Genomic DNA, 14,214 nt, shown 5'->3' on the forward strand with positions numbered 1-14,214 from the left:
CAACCTCCTTAACTTCTGGACGTTCATTATTTACATCCTGTCTTGGTGTTGATGTTTCAGTAGCGTTTTCCTGAGTTACATTAACAACAGGTTGCTCAACTGCTGAAACATTAGCTGCTTCAGTAATGTTATGAGTAGTTGAAACATTTCCTGATATACCTTCTCCTGTTGGAACTCTTGGAGCAATTGTTGTGATGTTCGCCATTGCAGGAGTTGGAGTAGGAGTGTCATCAATCTTTCTGTCAGCTTTCGTCGTTTGCGTTGTAGTATTTGTTGTTTCATTACCATATTTTGATCTTAGTCTGGTAAGCTCTAACTTCATATGTTCTTCAGGATATGCATACTTATTATATTCACCCTTAATATTCTTTTTCCATTCATCGTATTTATCTTCTGCTGATTTCTTAATTGATGCTAGTCCGTTTACAGCCAATTCATCAGTACCGTTATCAGTAGTCTGGTTATATAAAAGATTAGCAGCTGATCTAATTGTGTAATCCGTAAGATTACCAAAACGCTCTATTGTACCTAATGTTGTGTTCTTCAGTTCCTTTCCAATTCCTTGTGCAGCATCTTTGACTAAATCAGCACCCCATGCACCAAATTGTCTCACAGGAGCCGCTATTGATGGTGAAGGAGATGGAGATGGCGATGGAGTTGGTGATGGTGAAGGAGATGGAGATGGTGAAGGAGATGGTGTTGCTGCTTTCGCCTTTCTATCAGCTTCTTCCTTAGCCTTTCTATCTGCTTCTTTTTCGCCTTTCTATCTGCTTCTTCCTTAGCCTTACGAGCTTTTTCTTTCTTCTTAAGTCCTCTAGTTCTTTACGTTCAGCTTCTTCTTTCGCCTTTCGTTCAGCTTCTTCCTTAGCCTTACGAGCTTTTTCTTTCTTCTTAAGCTCCTCTAGTTCTTTACGTTCAGCTTCTTCTTTCGCCTTTCGTTCAGCTTCTTCCTTAGCCTTACGAGCTTTTTCTTCATAATATTTTGTATACTTATCATCAGCCCAATTACCAAGTGATTTGGCACCTGTTAGTATTCCATTTGCGGTTGATGTTGCTGTTCTTCCGAGCCATCCCCCTACCGCTGAAGCACCATTGCCAATAGCACTACCAGCATTTAAAATTCCACGACCAATCCATATCCCTGGTTTTGCCTTTGTATTAAGAGTAAGAAATTCTTCCTTCCTATCTTCAGGTGTAGGATTTGTAACAGTTCTTACAGTATCAACAACAGTGTCAACACTGGTTCCAATAGCACTACCAACAGCTGTTGCACCAGTTAGAATACCATGGGTAACTAAATCAGTAGCTCTTGAGACAACATTATCACTCGAGGCTTTCTCTGCTGGATAGTTTGATCCTTTGTAAGTTCCTGGACCACCTCTATTTGAAGCTTCTCCTTCAACTATTTTCTTCTCTTCTTGTGCTTGTTCTCTGGCAACACTCAATGCACGTTCTTGTCTTTGAATGTTGTCTTTCTTTAACATGTAACCACCAAGTGTCTGTGGTGGTGTGTTTTTATCTAGTGCAGCATCAATTGCAGCCTTTTCTTTTCGCTTTTCTTCGTCTAACCAATTTTGAATAGATTCTGCATCAGTTGGTTCAGCTGGAGTTGGAGACGGTGTTGGAGCTTTAGTTGGTGTTGGAGACGGTGTCGGAGCTTTAGTCGGAGTTGGAGATGGAGTAGGTGCTTTTGTAGGTGTCGGTGATGGAGTTGGAGATGGAGTTGGAGGTACTGTTGGTTCTGGAGTTGGTTCAACAGTCGGTGAAGGTGTTGGCGCCTTTGTGATTCTTGGAGTTGGCTCTGGTGTTCTAATAGGGGAAGCAGTTGGTGTATTAGCTCTTTTAAGAACCTGTGATCTTTCCGCTTGATTTGAATCAGATACTGGGTTAGTTGTACTAGGATGTGATACAGGAGTTATTTTTGGTGTAGGTGTTGGTTTATTTAATGTTATACCATGACTACTCGACATTGGTGGAGGACCTGCGTGAGCAGTTGGTGTCAGAGTTGGCGTTGGAGCTACTGTAGGAGTTGGCGTTGGAGCTACTGTTGGTTCAGGAGTGGGAGTTGGTGTTGGAGCTACTGTAGGAGTAGGTGTAGGAGTTGGTGTTGGAGTCGACATTTGTTTTAACCTCTCATTATACCAATTCTCCAAATAATAAGCCTCACCCATTAAGTTACTCTGTCTTTGTTTTATAGAAAATTCACCTAACAGTAATTCATCATGAATCATTTTCTGCAGCTTTGTCGTGTTTTCTACTTCCTTTATTAGAACGCTCGATGTATTCGCCAATCCTCTATATTCCTTAATCATCTTATCTAGTTTGTTCATATTTGGTACTTCCTTTTTCTTCTCAGCGTTAATCTCATTAGATCGTTTCTCCAATTCTTCAACTACTTTGTAAAGCTTATTTATCTTGACATGTGATTCCTTTACTTCTCCAGTCCTTGGATCCTTAGGTTCCTTGTATTTAGCTAATTTCGTCTCTATATATCTTCGTTTAGCGTCATATCCAGGATCACTGGTTCGTAAAGGATGCGAAGGTGGACGAAAATAAGGTATGTAGAAATCTGGATCATCATTAATAGAAGAACGTGCTTTAAAGTTACGAACCGCGTCTGTAAAAGGGTCTCTACCACGTGCTGTATATGTTGATGTAATCAAAAAGCCTTCTCTTCTCATTGGGAAATTAATACGACCTTTTTGAACATATTCTTTCTCAAAGTATTGCCTAGCATTGTAATCAAAAGCAAGATCATTATATATATCGCGCAAAAAATCAAATGTATGCTGCTTGAACTTTTGATCGCTAATTATGGTACGAATTATCGGACGTTCATTCTCCCATTTCTTAACTCGTTCATCAATGAGTTTCCTCTCTTGTTCACTCATTTAAACCTCATAAAAATATATTATCTGCGTATAGTGCCACTAATAGCATTAATCCATGGCATGTCTGATAGTACACGTACTGACTGAACTAATGGCTTATGATTGTTCCAAATAGCTCCTCCAATGTATGCGTTATACTTATTGTTGTCAATAGTTTGTTGAGGTTGAACTATAGGTGTTTCAACAGGCTTGTCTCTACTGAAGTCACCACCAAGAGCTTTATTGAATGCTTTAAGATTCTTCGTTAATGCATTATCTTCACCTAATGTAGTTTTTGCAATTCTTTCACCAAGACTACCGATAACACCACCGACTTGACCAACTTGAGGGAAAAGTTTGTTAGCAATGTTAAATCCAGCACCTATTACAAGACCAGGATTTTTTTTCACCATACCCCATCCAGCTTTAACATAATCGCCAAAACCCATTTATTTCTTCTTAAAATAATGTCATCTTTTGTTGCTTAACTTCTTTAAAGTCCGTCTTTCCTGCAACTATATGAACTTCCATATATGAACGAGGTGTTGGTAGCTCTTTGTATTTGTTCCATAACTCTTCCCAATCTTCTGTTGCTCCTGACTGTTCAATCATTGACTGAAAGTCTCTCATAGAATAACCTTGAAAGATAACGAAGTCAGTGCATAGTCTCTTAATGTTTAAACATATATGTCTCCATGTTTGACACATGATGACAACAGTATAGTTATAATGTCTGACCTTAGTGATGAAGTTCGCTAATGGTGAACGTGGGTCATTCAATAAGTCATGACCACCATAATCGTCTAACACTAATAGAGAATTACTGGGATACTTTGTGAAAGGATATTTGTTCAACTTCTTTACAACATATATTGCAATCTTCTTATACTCAAACTTTCCATCAGGTTTCCTTAGTTGATGCTTTGTTAAGATGTGTTCCATCTCCTCTGAAATTTTTTCGAACTTACTTTGAACGAACTCAACAATAGCGTAATACTTTGCTTTCATCTTAACGTTCTTCATTAAATAAGGCATAAGTTCTTTATCATCCTTTTTCAGTACTGGTGCTTTAACTTGACTCATAAATGTCTTCGCTGTTTTATCCATTGTTCCTGATGTTGCTGAGATAACTATTGAGTCATAATATGGAGTATTAGTGAAGCGGTCTGTTATCATTATATGACGAATAACACCATATGTCTTACCTGAACCCATCTTACCGCAGTAGAAATAAACACCATTAGTACAAAATGGATAATCATCAGAAAATGGCATAATGAGTGCATTGTTTAGTTCTTTACTATTCTTACGTGCTCCATCATGAAGAATCTTATCTACTTGATTAATAACTTTCTCCATCTTTTAGTTACATATAAAATGTCTAAATATGATGGATTATACTATGAACATGTTATGAATGATGGCACGATAAGTGGTAATACAGTCTCATATAAATTACCGAGAGACTTCATTGAATATCCTGCGTCAAAAGCTCTTGAGATAAGAAAGATAAGTCTTGAGCATCCAGACTTTGAGTTTCTTGCTATTCCATTAGAAATGACAGATTCATCAAAATCAGTGAAAAAAAGGTTTGACATGAGATATTACATAAAACCCAACATGACTACACAGGAGTTGAATGAAGGTCTTATGGAAAAAATGACTGAGGCAAGTAGAGAATTTGTTGATTGTTACTATGATTCAAATGAAAATAAATTGAATGTATTAAGAAAAGGTACATCACCAATCATAACATTACCTTCATACAGTAGTATAGAAAAAAATGCCTTGAATTATAAATATGACATGTCCCTAGGAGATGTGTTGGATTTCATCACTGCGTTATTAGAAACCACTGAAACAGACACAACATCAAGAAAACCAGAGCTTGTTTGGGAAGATGACCATGGTAGAACATTCACGCAAAAAGTAATTCCATCGAAAGCAAAATTTTTAGACTTATGGGAAAAAAAATATATCTCGCGAATGCATGTATATTATAGTTTTACCATAGCAGATTTCACTGACGAAAATGATAAAGATAAAAAAACATATAAGTACTTTGATGAGCTTTTCATAACTATAGCGAATATCAGGTTTATCCTTGAGCGAAAGGGCAAACCAACATATAAATTTGTCGGTTATCAGATAAGAATAAATCCTCTCCTTGAGCCTTTAGTAACGTTGAGTAATATTGCTCATGATAACAAACAATTTATATGTAATGTGAATGAACAGCTTGTGCCACCAAAATTTTACGATATCACTGGTTATAAAGATGCACTCGTGTTTGAGTTTTATAAGCGCTTTTCATTCAAAAGAGTTGAAGAATCAACTGATGGTCAAAAAAAGGAATATTATGTAAAAGAACCATATGAAATTCCTAAAGACTCTAATATAATGGTTGAACTTATATTAGAGTCTGGTACTCAATCTCAACATAAATAGTTTACGTGACAGAATTTTTTGACACGTAAAGTTTACATTTTAATGGAAGCGAACAACAAAGCTCCTGCTAAGCTCTTGCCATCCAGAAGCCAGAGGTGACTGAAGAACAGTCCTCTGGCGACGAGGAAATATTGATGGGTGGCGAGAGTCCGAAGACCGAGATCAAGATCCCAGATCTCGATCACAAGCAAACGGCAAAGAAAACGGGTCCACGAGCTACTCCTCGAGAGCTACGTTTAATCAAGACCAGCCACAAGTATTTGAAGCAGCTGGAGGAGTCAAACGTAGCTCTCGAGGAACTAAAGCTCAAGCTGGCTGAAAAAGTAGAGGAAGCGAAAGGTAAAGAGCTCTACATCAGCCAGCTTGAGTATAAAGTTGACTCTTATGCCAACGAGATCTGCGATCTTCGATCTCGTCTCAACCGTGTGGGACATGAGTCAGACAGCTGGCATGAAAGGTTCCTTAAGGCTGACACATCCTACCATGAATTAAAGCGCGCCATAAGGAACTTAGCCACTGACTTCTGATCCCTCCTCTAAACCACGAATAAACACCTAATTTTACTACTATAACTCTTATTTTTACTCATATTACTCACATATATCCTCATATAACTTATAGTTCATTGTCACTCAGATCACGATCTTTGTGATCACGATCAACTTAGGAAAAGAGAAAAAGTATAAAAGTTAGTATAATTAATTGTTTAGTCTTAAGTAAGCTTATTGTTCATCAAGGAGTTGATGTAAGCGTTTCTTTGCCTCCGTGATCTGCTTCTTTTATAAGCTTACAGTTAAGCCAACAGCAGAGTCTATTAAATATACTGAGAAACCAGTGTTATGCTTCTTACGTCACGTTTGCCTCTCCATACAGATTAAACAGGTGGGACCACCTATCGTACTTCTCGACGATTATGATTTATCAGCCCCTGCTAGTGAATAAAGGTTAGTTTACATATGAACGTTTATTTTTACACATATATGCGTACATATGCGCGCCCGTATGGTGTCAGTTTTCTGTCACTTTTTTCATTGTGTCGGTGCCTGTAGCTGTAGGCTACAGGCGACGCACAATGTATACTGTACTATTAATATTGAAAATAAACATATCAGATTAAAAAAGACGTAATATTTTATAAAATAAATCCAAACAAATAAAAATATAAAACAAGTTTTGATGTTAAGCGGCTCCAAATACATTAGGTTCTCTAAATATGTCATCAATGATCTTTGTTCTTCTTGTTGGAAGCCATGAAAGTAATTTCATGTATAATGACCATGATAAAGCCCATAAATACTCACCATCGTTTGAAGATAACGTCAACATCTTTCGGGCTTCTTTCATTGCAGGCAAAATCTCATTTATATATCCACGAAGCTTTGATGGAACAGAAATTGCTTTTTCAGGTGAATTCTCATCAAGATGAACAACAAATTTTGTGTAGTCAATTAGTTCGCTTTCAAAAGGAAAACGCATTGCGTTGTTATATACAATAGGAATTGTTAATGAATTTAATGCGTCGTAAAACTGTTGTGCCATTGGAGTTTCGCATGCAGATACAATTGCAAACCTGTGAGTTTCAATTCCAGCTATTGCTTCTTCTTTTGTTTTGTAAATATCAAACTCTGAATTTTCTATAAGTGCATCTTTTAATTGGCGCCTAATTTTTGCATTTTCTGGTGTACAATTGTCTGTTGATACGTCAACAGCTACTTTATCAATCTTTGTGGAAACATCGTCAACGAATTTTGTAAATGGATGTAACGGGAGCACAATATTCTTTGCAAACACCCAAGTCTTAACACTCTCTCCTTCAACTACAAATCCTTCTGTCAAAATATGACCAGGATGCTCTAAAAATGTAGTTTTCGTTATTCCTGTTGAATTCGAAGGATATTTCGACTGAATAAATATATGATTGGCGCCATTATACTCTTTATAGTACGGTCCAAGTGTTTTAAGATGTTCTATCAGACTAAAAAAATCTTCTATTGATAATTCTGAAATTGAAATAGGAACTAAGAATAAATCAGCTTCTTTTGGATTATCATAGTTTAATGTAGAGTTTTTAATGATTTTGAAAAGTTCATTTTCGACTGTATATCGCGGATTTATTGTTCGAGATTGAAATTTTGCTGGAAATCGATTTAATGGGTAAACATAAATATTTAAAGGAGGCCAATCGAAATCTTCTGCAATTCTCCGTAGGATTGGTAGATCCATTTTGTTTGCATATTGAGAAAAGAACAAAAGATTTAGAAACATTGCAAAAATTTGTTTTCAAAATCAACTTTACATGTCAGAATATTTAACGTCTTTCAAAAAAAATCCAGAAGAAGATAGACAATTGAAGTTATAGGTATCAAAAACAATCGATATATGTAGAAACAAAATAAACTTTAAAACTAAATAATAATAAATACACAACAATATTGAATAGATTACTTAATTTTTGTTCTTGCGGAGCTTTGGACAATCAATATCTTGGAGCCACTGCAATTTTTCTTCTTGGAGAAGCAGACGTTGATCCAGTGTCTTCATCGTAGTTGCCAATGATGCAATTTCTTGTTGCATCCTTTCAAGAGCTGCAAATATATCACCATCATCCATTTCAAGAGAGTTTGGATCAACAGGTTTGCCATCGAGTCTATATGCACAAATTTTACGATCTTCACCTGAAGTAACAAATCCACGAGCAGATGGAAGCCAGCAGCAGCTCAAAGCGTATCCATTGTGATGATTGAATGTGCATGCAATATCAGCAATCTTCAAATCCCACAATCTAGCATATCCATCTCTGCCAACACTGAGGAGTTCTTCATTATATGGATTGAATGCAACACATGTTACGCCATCAATATGGGCAGAATGCTTTTGAAGTATTGTTTGAGTTCTGAGATCCCAAATTCGAACAACATGATCAAATGAACCTGCAGCTATGCATGAGCCGCCATAATGGAAAGAAATGGATGATATATCAGAACCACTTCCTGTTTGAAGTGTATATACTGGCTTTTGAGCTCTTTGATCGTAAATATAAATATTTGTATCATTTCCTGCGACAGCAATTAAATTGTCGAGCCATTTGATATCTCTTACCCAACCATTCATTGCAGTAAGAGTGTGGCGCTTTGTATACCGATTCATTGACCAAATTGCTGCAGTTTTATCATTTGATCCTGTTGCAATGTATTGGCCATCTGGAGACCAACAAATAGTCCTTGCAATTTGAGAATGTGCTTTGAAAGTTGTAATTTCTGTTGTCTGGTTAGTATTCCATAAAATAACGTTTCCGCTATTTGTACAGCTGGCGATAATTTGAGAATTTGGTGAAAAAGCGCAAGCAAGAAATGGGTCTTGATGACTTTGTGCATATTTTGTTTCGCGTGTTACAAGATCAGTAATTCCAACGCTACCATCAGTGGAAGCTGTAGCCATATGATTCATGTCTTGACTAATATCAATACAATTGATTGGTGCAGCATGGCGCTTCATTGAATAATCAACTTTCCACATTTTCTTATATAAAATTTAAAGCACGTTTAAAATTTCTTTGCAGTCATTTTTATCAGCGTTTTGGCATATCATATATCTATCACCCATGTAGATGATATGCATCGCCAAAATCCAAAATAGTCTACCTTTATTTGTAGTTTTAAAGACTAATGTATTCAATGTTTTGTATATTTAATAATTTTGCCAAAGTAACTATCCAAACTCACCAAAATTTAGTAGATTTTCATGTAAACTCGATATTTGTCAAATCCTAATTTATTCTCTATGAGATTTAATACCGAACAAAAAGTTAGATTGACCTGGACAATAAGCTTAGATTAGCTCAAGTTGTATTATTTTATTTTCGGATGAAAATAATCATACAAACGGTTTGGTCGGAAAATCCCCTTAAATTTTTTCTATGTCCGAACAAGACACACACCCAAATAAATTCGTTGAATTGCGAAGTATCTACAAAAACTACATCAATTTATACATTGCATTGTTTCAACTGAAAACTGAAAAAGAAGAAGAATTAAAAACAATTTACAAAATGATCAAAGCAGAATTGATTGATTCAATGAAACATCTCCCCACAAATGTAATAAAAGATATTTTAAATATTATTCCGTATAATAATCGCTATACAAAGTCATATTTGTGTCTTGCCAAACTCATATCTGATGAATATCATGTCAAAAAGGTCAATGATGTCGTAAGTATTTCAAACATCCTATTTTACAAAGAGTATGGTATTAGATTAGACAAATCTTGCGATTTTGAAAAAAATAAATCAGAAAATCTCAGTATTCATGAAGAAAATACAATTTACAGAGCAATTATGAATAATGACAAAGAAAGATTCATCACATTCATAGAAGGAAAAGGTTTTGATAAAGATCAAATTCTTAAAAGCGAATTATATCCATATTCTAAAGAAGGATATTCATTACTTGAATTATGTTGTTACCATGGAGCAGTTGATTGTTTCAAATTATTAAGAACAAAATTTTACTCAAAAATAACTCAAACATGCCTTAGATTATCATTTATAGGTGGAAAACCAGAGATCATGAGTGAATGTTTGAAATATAGATACCTAAAACCAGATGAAAAATGCATGAAATATGCAATTATTTCACACAACATTGATTTTGTTACATTCTTGATGAATGAGTACAATATTGCCATTAAATTGGAGCATTGTCAAATTTTCAAAAATCTTGATGCATTTTTAATTTATTTTGATCAAACAAATGATATTAACCAATGCTTTGTTTATTCAGTTATGTTTAATATTCCATCCCTTTTCGAATACTTCCTTTCAATTGGTGCAAATGTCAATGAAAAAGATAAAAATGGAGATATTGCTCTTCATATCGCAGCAATGAGTAAAAGTAAAGAAACTGCTGAACATCTTATTTCACATGGAGCAAATATTAATGAAAAAATAGATATGGAGATATTGCTCTTCATTTTGCAGCAAAGACAAATAGTAAAGAAACTGCCGAACTTCTTATTTCACATGGTTCAAATATTAACGAAAAAGATAAAAATGGAGATATTGCTCTTCGTTTTGCAGCAAAGACAAATAGTAAAGAAACTGCCGAACTTCTTATTTTACATGGAGCAAATATTAATGAAAAAATAGATATGGAGATATTGCTCTTCATTTTGCAGCAATGAGTAAAAGTAAAGAAACTGCTGAACTTCTTATTTCACATGGTTCAAATATTAATGAAAAAGATATATATGGAGATACAACTCTTCATTTTGCAGCAAAGACAAATAGTAAAGAAACTGCCGAACTTCTTATTTCACATGGAGCAAATATTAATGAAAAAAATAAAATTCGAGAAACCGCACTTCATATTGCAGCAAGGAACAATAGTAAAGAAACTGCCGAACTTCTTATTTCACATGGAGCAAATATTAATGAAAAAAATAGATATGGAGAAACCCCTCTTCATATTGCAGCAAGGAACATTAGTAAAGAAACTGCCGAACTTCTTCTTTCACACGGTGCAAAAAATGATGTTACTACATAAGATACATTACTTTCATCTTCCAAGATGAGTTTTATTAGAAGTAAAAAAAATTAGCTTTTTACGCTTCATTTAATCGTAAAAATGATTTTTATTACTTTTCCATACGTTTTGACACATATATAATCATTTTATATCTAATAATGCGGCAAATAAACTTGCTATAAGTGGAATGCGATAAAAAAAACAGAGAATTCCCTCCAGTTTCAATCGTGCCCTACTATGGTGGAGCTGATGATAAATCAAACGATTTTAAGTATTATATATCTATAAGCATGATTGATCAAAGAATTTCAGATTTGAACTATATTTTGTATTAAGGCTAGGAAAGTATCTTCAACTACTGAAACAAATAAAAATATTGAAAGAAATCTTTTAAACAATAATAAATAATCAAATATGATATTTGATGTCAGACATAACTAGACCAGAAATTGAAATATGAACAAGAGAAAGACAAGTTTTGATCACAGGCAAACATTGTACATCAAATATTATGTCCTGTAAAGATGAACGAAAACTGGAAAAAATTGATAGGGGTACTGAGGTTAATTTGCCCTTTGAATTTTATATATCCTCTTTGAATTTCAGAAAATGAAACGACATTGGATTATTGTACTTATTAAAATTCCATAATTTCTTATAAAAGAGGTGAACTCATTTTACATCAATAAGTGCATTGGCTATTTAATTTGAGAAGAGTGGGTAAATCGGTTGCTTTGAATTTTTTCTTTCAAAATTTGAAATAAAGTTATCTGAATTGCCATAAAATAATTGCTAAAAAATAATACTTATTCATATACCAGAAATGTCTTTCATATTTCATTTCAATTCAAACATCGAACCCAAATCATGAGTGAATTCACATTCAAAATTTATTATAAAATTTCTGAGGAAAATTTCCAGTTCATTTTTCGAGAATGTCTCAAGAAAGACCGTTCATCTACATCCACATGGGTACATCCCTTGATGGAAAGATCATTGGTAAATTCATGGAAACAGAAAATTCAATAGGAGTTTTAATAGATTATGTTTGGACAAGTAAATTGTTCAAACCAGATGCAATCATGATTGGAACTAAAACTGTAACTGAAATGAATAATGAACAACCGGTTCTCAATTCAGATGAGAAAGATGTTCCAGAAGGAGATTTCATTGCAAAAAGCGCAAAGGCACTATTCCTTGTTGTTCCTGACTCAGCAGGCAAAATTGGATGGAAGAATAATTACTTCGAAACAGTATACTTCCAAAAATCCAATATTATTGAAATCCTTTCAGAAAAGGCATCCCCACAGTACAGGAATTACTTAAGAAGTCTCAATATCTCTTATATCATCGCCGGTAAGGAACACGTTGATGTTGTTCCAGCTGCTAAAGCATTGAAGCAGAAATTTGGCATCAACACCCTTGGTGTTCTTGGTGGAGCTACAATTAACTGGTCATTTGTTCAGGCTGGTATTGTTGATGAATTATCAATCTGCTTAGTAGCTGCTGGTGATGGTGCAAACAAGTCATTAACATTGTTTGAGAAGGCACCACAAATTGTTGAGAATTCGCCAGTTGAATTTGAACTCAAGTCAATTGATAGACTCAGCACAAACGGATTATGGCTCAAATATACACCAAAGGGTGCAAGAAATGAAGAGAGACCATATTCCGGTCAATTTGAATTAGGCAAAAAGAACGTTGATGCCAAGTTCTTCACAGGTACAAGTTATCTTAATCAACTTTCAAATCAAGGTGCTACCGTGCTAAATGTGACATTTGAACCAGGTAGTAGAAACAATTAGCACATTCACCACGGAGGAAATCAGATATTACTTGTCACCGACGGCTTTTGTTGGCATCAGGAAGAAGGAAAGGAACCAAGGTTCTTAAGATCTGGCGATGTTGTTGAAATCCCACCAGAAGTCAAGCATTGGCATGGAGCATCTAAGCAAACATGGTTTGCTCATATATCCATCCAGCCACAAGCCGAAAAGTCATCAACAGAGTGGCTGGAACCGGTTTCTGATGAACTTTACAACAGTTTAGTTCCAAAATAATTTTTATTTATTCTCTTATAAACTAAATATTTCTCCCATTAATATGATTTCAAGTTACATAATCTACTTTAAATGTATCTCCAGGGAAACAAAATGACATCTTTAAAAATAATCAATTCCTGCATTGAAGAATGTTAAATAGAATTATTGTGTGAATATCTTCTGGATTAATTCTTCAATAAATATATATATGTTGATTGATTGATAGCTCATCATAATGTAGCTTATCAAAATAAAGATATCGTTGGAGTTCTTTTTTCACATGGTACAAATGTCAGTGAAAAAGAAAATAATGGAGCTTCAGCTCTTCATTTTGCAGTATATAATAAGAAATGTGTGTATTTCTTCCTTCTCATGGTGCAAATATCAATGAAAAAGATAAATATGGAGAATCTCCTCTTCATCTTGCAGACCATTAAAATTTTAAATTAAGCGTTGAGATTCTTCTTTTACATGGAGCAAACATAGGATGTTAAAAATGTTCAATATAGGTATATGAGTTTTAGTTGTTATCAAATTAAAATCAATATCATACTCTAAGATAATTAAAATCAGCCCTAATTATTTAGATAGAAAAGCTATTTTAATGTAATTGTTAATAAATAGATGACATAAATAAGATTATAAAAAATAATAATACAAAAATATTTATTATATCAAAATATACAATGTATTTTTAATAAATATTATAACCTTTATATTCTCTATAGTGAATTTATTCCGCTTTCTTAGATTTTGGATCTTCATCAGGAATAGCAACTCCATTAGCATCAAACTGAGCTATAAATGATGGCCATTCATATTTGATACCAGCTGCTTCTAAGGCAGCCTTTATCTTCTTTTCTTGGCGAGCTAATTTTAATGCGAACTCTTTCTTTGGTAATTGATCATGATTTATCTTCTTAGGTCTAGTGCGTGCGTTTGTAAAGAGTTTTGGCGGAACTTGTGCAGATGGAAGATATTTTGCTTCTAATTTTTTGTCAAGGATTAGATAATTGTTAAAAGACTTTGCAACTATCTTTGCCGTTTCTGGATTATCAAATTCTGCCCAGCCATAATGTTTAGAATTACCAGTTTTTGTAGATCTCGCTAACTGAACATTTTTAACAGTACCAAATTCTCCAAGTGCTTTCTTCATTTCTTTCTCTTCAAAACCATCTGGTAAGTGAGCAATGTAAACAACACAGCTGGTATCTTGCTCTGCCATAATTCTTTAAAATTTGGAAAACCGCAAATTTAATTCAAATTTTCTATGTCCTATTCTTATTTCATGTGTATTACCTCATGTGATTAATATTGAGAGCTATTACT

At 34.4% G+C, this 14,214-nt stretch overlaps 9 protein-coding genes across 9 annotated transcripts, besides 2 other annotated features; 3 read left to right on the forward strand and 6 right to left on the reverse strand.

Moving 5' to 3' along the window:
* The first annotated feature begins 1,578 nt into the window (after nt 1-1,578).
* Nucleotides 1,579-5,388: a mobile genetic element.
* On the reverse strand, nt 2,053-2,891 carry TVAGG3_0418530 (microtubule-associated protein family; the record flags this gene model as incomplete). The annotated part of the gene is made up of 1 exon (XM_001306692.2): nt 2,053-2,891. A coding segment is annotated over one exon (839 nt), but the record flags the coding sequence as incomplete, so codon positions are not given.
* TVAGG3_0418540 (uncharacterized protein) lies at nt 2,912-3,319 on the reverse strand (the record flags this gene model as incomplete). The annotated part of the gene is made up of 1 exon (XM_051233341.1): nt 2,912-3,319. The coding sequence occupies one exon, from the start codon at nt 3,317-3,319 to the stop codon at nt 2,912-2,914; it is 408 nt and encodes a 135-aa protein (XP_051103071.1).
* TVAGG3_0418550 (protein of unknown function, DUF4106 family) lies at nt 3,330-4,229 on the reverse strand (the record flags this gene model as incomplete). The annotated part of the gene is made up of 1 exon (XM_001306694.1): nt 3,330-4,229. One exon carries the CDS (start codon nt 4,227-4,229, stop codon nt 3,330-3,332), a length of 900 nt encoding a protein of 299 aa, XP_001306695.1.
* Nucleotides 5,389-6,098: 710 nt separating the features above from the next.
* Nucleotides 6,099-6,299: a mobile genetic element.
* A 143-nt stretch (nt 6,300-6,442) lies between these two features.
* Nucleotides 6,443-7,571, reverse strand: TVAGG3_0418580 (exostosin family; the record flags this gene model as incomplete). The annotated part of the gene is made up of 1 exon (XM_001306697.1): nt 6,498-7,541. One exon carries the CDS (start codon nt 7,539-7,541, stop codon nt 6,498-6,500), a length of 1,044 nt encoding a protein of 347 aa, XP_001306698.1.
* Nucleotides 7,572-7,762: 191 nt separating this feature from the next.
* TVAGG3_0418590 (growth plate cartilage chondrocyte development protein family) lies at nt 7,763-8,839 on the reverse strand (the record flags this gene model as incomplete). The annotated part of the gene is made up of 1 exon (XM_001306698.1): nt 7,764-8,834. One exon carries the CDS (start codon nt 8,832-8,834, stop codon nt 7,764-7,766), a length of 1,071 nt encoding a protein of 356 aa, XP_001306699.1.
* A 395-nt stretch (nt 8,840-9,234) lies between these two features.
* Nucleotides 9,235-10,464, forward strand: TVAGG3_0418600 (protein of unknown function (DUF3447); the record flags this gene model as incomplete). Its single annotated transcript, XM_001306699.1, has 1 exon — nt 9,235-10,464. One exon carries the CDS (start codon nt 9,235-9,237, stop codon nt 10,462-10,464), a length of 1,230 nt encoding a protein of 409 aa, XP_001306700.1.
* A 31-nt stretch (nt 10,465-10,495) lies between these two features.
* TVAGG3_0418610 (cyclin-dependent kinase inhibitor 2C-related family) lies at nt 10,496-10,861 on the forward strand (the record flags this gene model as incomplete). Its single annotated transcript, XM_001306700.1, has 1 exon — nt 10,496-10,861. The coding sequence occupies one exon, from the start codon at nt 10,496-10,498 to the stop codon at nt 10,859-10,861; it is 366 nt and encodes a 121-aa protein (XP_001306701.1).
* Nucleotides 10,862-11,778: 917 nt separating this feature from the next.
* Nucleotides 11,779-13,206, forward strand: TVAGG3_0418620 (cupin domain-containing protein family; the record flags this gene model as incomplete). The annotated part of the gene is made up of 1 exon (XM_001306701.1): nt 11,779-12,648. One exon carries the CDS (start codon nt 11,779-11,781, stop codon nt 12,646-12,648), a length of 870 nt encoding a protein of 289 aa, XP_001306702.1.
* A 385-nt stretch (nt 13,207-13,591) lies between these two features.
* Nucleotides 13,592-14,110, reverse strand: TVAGG3_0418630 (RNA binding; the record flags this gene model as incomplete). Its single annotated transcript, XM_001306702.2, has 1 exon — nt 13,619-14,110. One exon carries the CDS (start codon nt 14,108-14,110, stop codon nt 13,619-13,621), a length of 492 nt encoding a protein of 163 aa, XP_001306703.1.
* Between the last annotated feature and the right edge of the window lie 104 nt (nt 14,111-14,214).

Source organism: Trichomonas vaginalis, chromosome V (assembly GCF_026262505.1).
Source record: "Trichomonas vaginalis G3 chromosome V, whole genome shotgun sequence".
NCBI lineage: Eukaryota > Parabasalia > Trichomonadida > Trichomonadidae > Trichomonas > Trichomonas vaginalis.